Genomic DNA, 10,719 nt, shown 5'->3' with positions numbered 1-10,719 from the left:
CACGTTAGTGAATAAATACATTCTTAGATCACATCTGACTGATATCCCACAATCAACTGGCTGACTGAGAAAATTCACACAGAGGGCGATGAGTTATTAATTTATTCACAGAAATGGAGTCCAATGAGATCATTTTTCCAAATAAAATAATTAGGTCACATTTTTATAACACCATATAACAGGTAGATAAATAGTGTGATATCCCCCAAGAGTGCACGATCAATTCTGTAGAAAAAAAAAAAAAACACCTGACGAAAGCTCACGTGGCACTAGATGATAGCACCCAGGTGTGCCGTTAGCCACCGACTGTTCCCATATAAAATCATCCATCAACCAATACAAGCATGGGCTTAAATAATCACTCATTTATCCACAAAGCAGAGGAACCCGTACTCTTAAAACTTTGGTCTTTCTCCTCATGCATTTACCTGAAGAATCTAAATAAAGACAAATATAGAAACTAAAGGACTTTTTAAGACTTTTTCTTTTTTACAGGTTTAAACATTTACCAACATCTGTTCAATATAAAAATCTAAAGATGACGTTGAAATACTGCATAGAACAACCAGGCTACTAAATGATAACCAGACTGCGATGCCATCTGTGTACCTATTCTGTATGATTGTAAAAGCAACTTTTACAATAAGCTACATACTGTACGTAAATGTATAGGCAAAGTTAACGTCTCAATCCGAGGAGGCAGCTCAGGCTAAAATTATGTTGGTACATTTGAAAACTCTGTAAGACCCCAAATCAGAAAAAGCTTCTTTTTTTAAATATAAAATATTTCTATTGATATTGGAAGACAAAGTGAAAATAAAGATCTTTCTCTTGTGTGAGAAGTGTGACTGAACATTTTGAGAAACGGCGACTAGATTGTTACTCTGTCATCAGCAGGTTAAAGTTTGAACGTTTGTTCTGTTGCCTTTGTCTCTCTATTTTTATATTTGGTGCCATCCTCTCCCCAAAAAATAACCCCATAGGTCGTTTGTCCAAGCAGCGCAACCCTACTTGCATTTGTTGTTAGGCGGCACCCTCTAGTTGCTGGAGTAATTATGACTGGTTTAGAGTGTGTATTGATGTCGTGCCACCAGTAGGGGCGCTACATTAAGAAACTGAGGGTCATATTCGAGGTTATGAACATTTGACCTATGTGGCTGTTCGGGTTGGAGGAATGTTTCCTTGGTTGGACTGTATGACAATGATTTGACGGTGCGGGGTAAAACACCTGCTCACCAGGTGAAATGTCTGTCCCATGTGACCAACTACAGTCACATACAACATGGAGTTCACAGAAAGACGGAGGACACAGAATGAGCTCCTTCACACTGCTGGCACAGAGCCTGACACGACCTCGCCTGTGCTCACAGTACAGTATTGGTCAGCTGATCACAGGTATTTAGCCAATAGATGGACTGTGTAAACACAGAATCAACACCAGCAATTAGGTATCTCTCTCTCACTCACTCATACACGCACGCACACACACACACACACACACACATGATGGTTCAATGATGGGACATGAAACATTTATCAGTACAAACGTTTAGCAACTGTGTTAAAACATCACACACAAAACAATCACAACACAATAGTCTACAGGTAAATTAAACTTAAAACGGTAAGTCAGCAAGAACTCTGAGGAAGCATCCAATAATCAAGCACGAATTTTAGAAATCTGAATTCAACGAGCAGCTTAAATTCATTCACTTTCAGCTCCAGCTCAACAAACGTGTGTTTTTGTTGGCAACAGACCTTTTATCCTCAGCAGACACTTCAACTTGGAACTCGGTATAATTAACTACATCAACAATGTTAGGGCCCTTTTTTGTGCTACGGTATGCCAAAGGGTCTGCTGTGGAAAAAAAGGTCTTCTACAACAATGAATTAGCTACAGTGAATGATTTGTGCCTTTTGGCTACTTTCCCATAGCCACGATGACAGAGGCTGAAAGGCACCAGCCTGTTTTGGCATAGATTAAAGTCTCTGGCACAAGCAAACATGATGAAACTATGATCTATTCAGTTGTTGAATTTGGATAAGCCGGCTTGTGTTGTATGTTGTTGTCATCAGACTCTTTGTTTTCTCCGCCAAGTTCAAATTTTGCTTCGATAGATATACATACATTAGAAATTTAGGTTGGACCCCACCCAGAACCGATGTGGAGTCAGGTCCCCTGGTCCGTTTGAAGACATCTACAGCTACGTCCCAAGTTCATAAACGCCATCATCTGCTAACTGCCTCCAATATGGCTGCCAGAAGGTGTGTTGCAGCAGCTCCAGTCCTTCCATACAGTTGCTGGTGAAGGATGGTGGTGATGCACAGAGGACACAGGCACTTTTCTGTTCTTGAATCCTGAGAAGAGAGGAGCCCCCCTCCTCCTCCACTGGCCAATGAGCTTGAGGATTGGTTGTAATTAATGTCTTTATTAAAGGGGCTGCTTTAATCCAGCAGATGGGACTGCAGCCCTTGTTGGGAGGTGTGTTGCTCTCAGCGTGTCTTCCTGTAGTAAGCAAAAGCTGTGACCAATGCTACTGATGCTACTATGGCTACCATCCTCCACTGAGAAAATCCCCGGATCACTCCCTCCTAGAAAGATCAGGACAGCAAGATTAAGACCACAAAGCCTTAGACTGGTATTTCTAATGCATATGATACACACATCCTCACTCACCCAGCCTCCCTGCTGAACGATCCAGGAGTAGAGCTGCTCTCTGACGACCTGGAGAACCCAGCTGATGATGGTTCGGATGTTCTCTAGATGGTTGGTGGTCAGTGCCTTTAAAACATAAACCAAGACACCAATCAGAACAACTCTGCAGTTGTCAACTACTGAAGGCAAATGTCTGTGTATAATGTAGGAACTCAAAGTGCCTCTGGGGCTGGACAATACCTTGATTTAAAGTGAACCTACTATGCTCCTTTACTTTATTTCTTAAGTATTATGCTTTACTTTAAAGAACCGGAGGTTTCCACTTGGCTCAAACTGATGATGATGTGGTTGGAAAATGTGGGCGCGACTGTCTATAACTGAGTGAGTTCGATCACTCTTTGGAGCCCCTGAAATGTCACAGTGGAATTTCTGGAACTCCTTTTATGTTCCCTCGAAATAAGTTTTCAGGTACCCTTGATCAGCGAAAGAAAGCATTGTTAAACTACATAGTGAGATATCATAATTCAGCTTAGCCATTCAGCCAAAGTCCCACCTTGACGTTCCAAGAGCCCTTTTATTGGGAACACTTTACATTTGGATAATAAAGCCCGACGCTAAGCAGCATTACAGTGAGATATTGAACAAAGACTAGTTCACTTTGACCTGCAGGATGTGACTCACGAGAGGCGGGGGAGCACTGCAGCATGGTTTTGGTCATGAAGCACAGGGTACAAATGACTGACAACAGGTCCACTTCCAACCAGTGAAGCTCACTGGTCGGACCCCAATGTGCAACCAATTAGAAGTGTGATACATTTCTGTGTGATATGTTTCTGTGTGTTACCTTGTTTATGAGTTCGTAGGCCAGATGGAAGAGAGCCACCACTCGGCCCCAGTTGATGCCGTCAGCGAAGATGCTCCTGGCCACCTTCATGAAGATGTCCCGAGCACAGTTGCCCCGTACCTTGTTGATCAGTCTGACGGGAAGAAAAAGACGCATTCAGATGAAACAAGGCTTAGATTTCGTATCTGAATTCTCTGAAATGTGTCCTGCTTTGCAAGTAGTGTTCTAGTTTTACTATATTCTGTGCTGAAACAAACTGACAATAAGAACTCCACTGATTAGGGATGTCAACCCATGTCTTCTTAGTTTAGGGGTTATACGTAAACCAACTGAGCTGTTCAAACAGGATGCACCGCGGCTACTTCCGTGGCGCCCTGCAGCGAGCCGGTGTAAGTGTGTTTGTACAGTTGTTAGGCACACACACCAGCACCAAGCACCATGCAGCATTTATACGCGTGTCTCAGAGGGAATCAAGGACCATACTAGAAAGCATAAAAATCAATGAGTCATTGGCTCTGGATCAGCCTCAATAGAGACCACCGATCAAACTTACAACGATCAGCTGATATTCATAAGCTGCTATATAAAACAGTGAAGACAAGACTACAAGGCTTTAGGGGTTGACAAAATATGAAAAAAAAAAAAAAAAAAAAAAAGGACATTTGACACAGGACTACATAAGACTAGAAGTACCTAGTGGTTGTGATCCCCCAACGAACCACTCAAGTTGCAGTTTCAACAATGTACAGTATGTCAAAAATGTCATCCTGTCATAATTTTATCCTATTAGACATTGTGTGATCGTCATAATAAGCATATCAATTCTTGGGTTATGGCCAAAGACATGCTTTGTGAGGTCACAGTGACCTTTGACCTTTGGAAACCAAATTCTAATCACTTTATCCTCTAGTCCAAGTGGATGTTTTTGCAAATTTGGTGAAATTCCCAGTAGGCTTGGGCGGTAATACGGTATACCACGGGTCTTAAAATAGCAACGGTATCAGTTTCAATACCGTCATTAAAAAAATGCAATGCACTTATATAGGAGAGAGAGAGAGAGAGAGAGAGAGAGAGAGAGAGAGAGAGAGAGAGAGAGAGAGAGAGAGAGAGAGAGAGAGAGAAGTAATAATTTTATAGGCTACGTTAGTGCCGCGATTAGGATATGACTGGACAAAGTATGTTATCGCCTTCTCCCACTACTCACTTGAAATGATCCCGTACCTCGGACTTTCCTGATGACTTGCTCAACGTTAATTGTCCTATTTTTAATTTATCCTTTATGTCTCAAAGTTCCATGTTGCACTTTAGCGAAACTCCTTTATTCTTTGATTTAGCTGCACAGAGCGGAACCGTTATGAATGATGCGTGCGCAGTATGTGAAGCGTTGTTTTTTTTACTTTGTGTAACTTTGTACACATTTCTTACGTAGACCTACTCTGCTAAACATATAACCAATAATATTTAATGTTTATGCCTAGCCTTCTCCTCAGATTAGGGGAGAAGGCTAGGCATAAATGCAATGATATAAAAAAAAAAAGAACAAACGAACAAACACAAACGCTAACTCTAATGAGTTTGGTGACGTCGCCTGAGCCTTACGTCATAATTTTTAATTAGTCACAGTAATGCCGTAGTATACCGGGGTAAAATAGGGAGGAGGTTTGACGGTATCAAAATTTGGATACCGCCCAACTCTAATTCCCAGCAGATTTGAGATTCTGAGACAGAAGTTGACGGGAATGGACGCGTGTCGAGACGAATGGGGAAGTTGAACAGAAAGCTTCTGGACACCATGACCACTATGAGGGAGTTACTGTCGATTGACATGTAAGCACCGTGAGTAATCAACAACCAGTGGACCTGTTGAACTGATGTGGATTCATGTGGACTGATGAGTACTGATGTGGACTGATGCCGTCTGCCACAACTCACTGTTGGAGCTCAGCATTCCTGTTCATCTCATCTGCAATCCTGAGCAGCTGTTCCACCACTTCTTGGATTTGTGGATCCTGGAGCTCATTCGGCCTTCCTCCCAGATGCTCAGAGGACACGTGTCGATCGGGCTCCACTGTGTTTATGCGTTCGACCACATACCTGCAACAAACATGAGGAAATACAACATATCTAAATAATAATTTAATAATGGTTAACTTGAAGATTAAGACAAATGAATCATAAATGAAGTAAGTGAATGTGATTGTATATGGCTGACTTGCGGGCATTCTTGAATAAGAGAGCCGGCTACTACGGAGTCCCTTAAAGCAAAACAAGTTTAGAGTCTAGAACTGTTTTTAAATCGCGATTTTGCAGTTCAGCCATTTCACAAACCGTAGGAAAGTAAAAAAGCAAATTAATCATTTAAATGGTGGGGGGGGGGGGGGGGGGGGATCACCCAGCCCTAGTCATATACATTTTCAATTAATGGTTTATTATTATTTATTTTAATTGAAAGTGAAATACATATACTTTGTCCCTGATCAAAAATCAGATACAAGATTAAATTAATAAATGTACCCAGCAGAAAGAGCAATATGTCAGATGGTACACATTGTGCAGAAAGGAAAAAAACAAACAAATTATTGACATATATTGTCTCATATATTGTTTTCCGTGCAGTAAAAAATGTTGTTTTAGAAAAAATGGACGGACTCAAATGTAATGTATGCAATTTGTAGTAAACTGGGTGAAAAAAAAACACTGGCATGGTCCATTAATATTTGTTTTGTATCAATTTTACAAATACATCCTCTGTTTTCAACCATGTAAAGCACGTTGTATCTTTGTGTTGAAAAGCACTGTATACACTTACTTCATTATTATTATTATTATTATTATTATTATTAATTCAAGTTATACTGATGAGACTTACCCTCTGAGGATCACTGCTCCTTGCTCCATGATGGAATCATCAATGACATCTGGAACAATGAAAAGATTGATTAATACCCATAATCCTCATCTGTAGCATTGATACCGCACTGTTTATTTAAATGTACAGAAAGTAAAGTTTCTTGTTATATCACCTCACCAACTTATGTTACCATGGGAAAAGAGGGTGTTCAAGGGCGTAAATGGGGAAAAAGGCTGCAGGGCCTGACCAGATTCCTGAGAGGGTCCTTAAAGGCTGTGCAAACCAACAATCACCAGTGTACACTACAATCTTTAATACCTATAGGGCAAACAGGAGCATGGATGATGCCGTCGCCAACCTGCTGCACACCACTCTGACCCACCTTGATGAGGTTACGGATACGGATAAATGACTGGTTGATTCAACATATCCCAGTGAGAGAAATCATAATCACGGTTATTTTGGTCAATATTGAGATCACGATTATTTAAAACGATTACTCATCGATTTTTGGAAACATGCATTTATTGAACTTTTAAAAATAAAACATGTCTTTTTAACAGTGGGTTTCTTTTCAATTTAAATATAATACACCTGAAAAACAAACAAAATGTAAAAGAAATGAGATAAATACAAATAAATAATGTAATATATATATATATATATATATATATATATTTAAAAATTGTAATACAAAAATAAAAATGGATTTGGATCATCTTGTTTTCATAATTGTTGGAAACCAAAATCGTAATTGAGATTAAAATTGGATTAATCGAGCAGCCCTTGCTCACAGTCTGGTTATCGGGCCACCGGTCTTAAGCTGATGAACGTTTACTGAACAATATGAACAGCTTCATGAACATTATTATTATAACTGTGATAATGATGATCACATGTAGAATTTAATAAAATGTATGAATATAGGCTGATGAATGTAAAATAATGGTCACAGTGTTTAAATAATGATGGTTATATGCAACGAGCAGTTCACTGTAATGAACATGTTGGTTTCCGAACAAAGTGGCTGAGATACAGGATCAGATTGATATATCCTGGCTGTTAGCCTGGTCTGGAGCAGGCTAGCTCCACAGCATAAATCTACATGGTAATTTATGCCATAGCATATGCGACATGCTTTTGTGCAACCCGATCATGGTTAACTTTAGCTGGGATGACTAGGAAATCCCGGCTTAATCCCTTATCTAGGTTTTGTGCAATAGCCCCCGGGTCATACATTAGGCTTGTTCAGGATGGTCTTGGCTTGACTTGACTTGACTTATCACGCCGACGAGAGCTGCAGGTGTCTGAGGGGGCGGGCTCTAAAAGAGACGGCAGCCAAACGCCGTCAAGTCGGACAACAAAGTCAACGTGACTATGGTGCTCAAGCGATATAACACGGCAGCAAACCAAAGATGATATGTAAATGCACACACACACACACACACACACACACACACACACACACACACACACACACACACACACACACACACACACACACACACACACACACACACACACACACACACACACACACACACACACACACACACACACACACACACACACACACACACACACACACACACACACACACACACACACACACACACACACACACACACACACACACACACACACACACACACACACACACACACACACACACACACACACACACATGCAAGGCAACATGTGGAAGGCATTCTTTTTTCCAGTATATTTGTATTATCATTCTATGTTTGTATTAACCAGACCTCACATATAATAGGCTGACTCACAGCACAATGCACAGAACTTTAGATCAAGCCATGAAATCAATGCGACCAAAATAAAAAGGCAAATCATTAAATCATTTCACCACAAGGTGGCCGCCGAGTGCGGACCTGAACACACGTCATTGAACTTTTAACCAATGACAACCATTCCGCTGTAGCGCAGGTGTGGACAAGCCGGTTGCAGCCGCCGTAGACTGCGCTGCCAAGCGCTGCAAGAAGCGGCTCTTAAAAACTTGTTCCTGCGATGTTTTGGGTCACGTGATATGGTCGCGACCCTGTGACGTCTTCGCAGTCGGCTGCTAAGTCGGACACAATTCTAGCCATCATGCATCGCTTTCAACCCACAATACATCACGTTAGGTAGCGCGCTGCAGGCGGCTACATCAAGTCGAATTCGCCTATTCACTCCTGCTGGCGGCAGGACTACAGGCCAAGATGGAAGCCAGCATAAAGACTACAACACCCATGACTCAAAAAGCCAAGATGGAATGGGTCAGTCGGGGTGGATGGAGCTAAAGAGATGGTGTGGAAAGGGAGAGTGGGGAGAAGCAAAGGAAGGGAGATGATTTTGAGTTGGTTTTGGATTAAGACTGCTTTTTTGGGGTTGGAGCCCTGAGTTATAATTAAGTTTTGTACCGCAGCAGCCTCAAGTGACATCACAATATGTAACAATAAAATTATACCACCAACCAAAATACATTAAAGCGTAAAAACAGCTTGCCAACTTTATGTAACATTTTGCAATATAATGTACATGTGGGATATGCTTTACTAGTATTTCAAGGACTCATTATAATGAGATAGTACATATCGACAAAAATGATTTATGCTGGAGGAAGTGTTCCCAGCAATAGCAAATCGCCTAGATATTCCTTTAAATCTTTCTTTTTAAATCAGCAGGGAGACTATATCAAAGTGGCTTTCAAATGTTTTCTTTCTCATTCTCGGCTTTCAAAGTTTCTCTTTCACTTACGTCTTTGTGTGATGTCACCTTCCCAATAATATCAGCCACACTTAAAAGTATCTTGTAGCACAAACACGGTGTCTTTTTGGTTCTTTATAATGCACACACCGAATCCCAGAAGCTCATTTCATCACTCCTCCCTGTAATTTTTATCAAGAGTAACTAAACCCCAGTACTAAACCAGCTCTGACCGACAGCAACTTAGAGCTGTCATATGGGTCTGGATTAACAACAGAGGAGGAGGAAGCTATTGCCTGCATGAAAAAGTCTCTTTAAGGAGGTAACGATATAGGCTTTGGGTAGACTTACACAGCACAGCTACATATAGCTAAACGCTCATGACTTACTGAACAGTAGTGTCAAATTCTTAGTCTCAGCACAGGTAACTGGTTAGGTTAGGCTGAGCATAGACCATGGTAGGTCTTAGTACAGGTAACTGGTTAGGTTAGGCTGAGCATAGACCATGGTAGGTCTTAGTACAGGTAGCTTGTTAGGTTAGGCTGAGATTAGACCATGGTAAGTCTTAGTACAGGTAACTGGTTAGGTTAGGCTGAGGTTAGACCATGGTGAGTTTTAGTACAGGTAACTGGTTAGGTTAGGCTGAGGTTAGACCATGGTAAATCTGAGTACAGGTAACTGGTTAGGTTAGGCTGAGGTTAGACCATGGTAAATCTGAGTACAGGTAACTGGTTAGGTTAGGCTGAGGTTAGACCATGGTGAGTCTAGTACAGGTAACTTGCTAGGTTAGTCCGGGGTTAGACCATATAAAACGGCTGGTTAGCGACAGGGTCCAGGTCCAGATTAGCGGAGACATATCGAGGGGAACAGACTTTGACACACCGGTCGTTCCGTTGTTGACAAGGAAACGTCTCGTTTCGTCGAAGCTAATTAATATTTACAGGACTTCAACGACGTCCGACCTGTTTTAGTGAAAAGGCCGGTTAGCTACAACACCTGACACGGATTCACACAACTTTACCTTCCCCACCCACGGCGCCCCGAGGCTCCTGGTCTCCGTCTTCTCTCTCCTCGTCCCGGCTGTCCGCCATAGCTTCTACCTTTCTGTCAGCTCGGAGCAATGAACGAGGACAGAGCTGTTTGCTTCAAAACATTTAACGCTGGCTCGGACGAAAAAAGTCACAAAAGTCCGGAAGTAGCCGCTCCGTGAAAACTTTTCTTCTTCCACACAAGAACAGGGAAGTGACGTAAAAGTGGGCGGCAGCCTCCGAGAGGCGCGCCCCGTCCTCCCCTCCGTACTTTTCACTAAGTCGGTTGTATTTTCTGATAGAAATGTATGATGAAATAAAGCATATAATATCCAAAAAAGGAAAATACGGCTAAAAAAAACCGCGTGGCAGACAAGCGGACCGACTGAATGCGAAGCCTTAAAACATCTCACCAGCCATTCTCACTCATTTAACCCTTACATACTGTTCATACTGTATACCTTCACAGTATGCTTTGGGTCAAGTCCTGTTTGTCCTGTTTTGGCGTCTTGTGTGACTTGTTGATCAGAGCTGCTGAAACTGATGTGTGTGGAAGGGGGTTTCACTTTTGCATGCAAAAGAAGAACTTCTTCCAGGCCCTCTTGCCCTCCAGGTAGGGTCCAGCTCACTCCATATC

General features: G+C 41.8%; 1 protein-coding gene across 1 annotated transcript; it reads right to left on the bottom strand.

The window, feature by feature from the left end:
* Nucleotides 1–87: 87 nt before the first annotated feature.
* LOC311010441 (apoptosis regulator BAX) lies at nt 88–10,301 on the bottom strand. Its single transcript, XM_084004928.1, has 6 exons — nt 10,076–10,301; nt 6,370–6,418; nt 5,433–5,594; nt 3,501–3,633; nt 2,678–2,782; nt 88–2,592 (listed from the first exon to the last, which is right to left on the bottom strand). The coding sequence occupies exons 1-6, from the start codon at nt 10,143–10,145 to the stop codon at nt 2,494–2,496; spliced, it is 618 nt and encodes a 205-aa protein (XP_083861054.1). The 5' UTR covers nt 10,146–10,301; the 3' UTR covers nt 88–2,493.
* Nucleotides 10,302–10,719: the final 418 nt, after the last annotated feature.

Source organism: Eutrigla gurnardus, assembly GCF_963514095.1.
Source record: "Eutrigla gurnardus genome assembly, chromosome: 1".
Classification (NCBI taxonomy): domain Eukaryota; kingdom Metazoa; phylum Chordata; class Actinopteri; order Perciformes; family Triglidae; genus Eutrigla; species Eutrigla gurnardus.
This window is presented reverse-complemented; position numbering and strand designations above follow the sequence as displayed.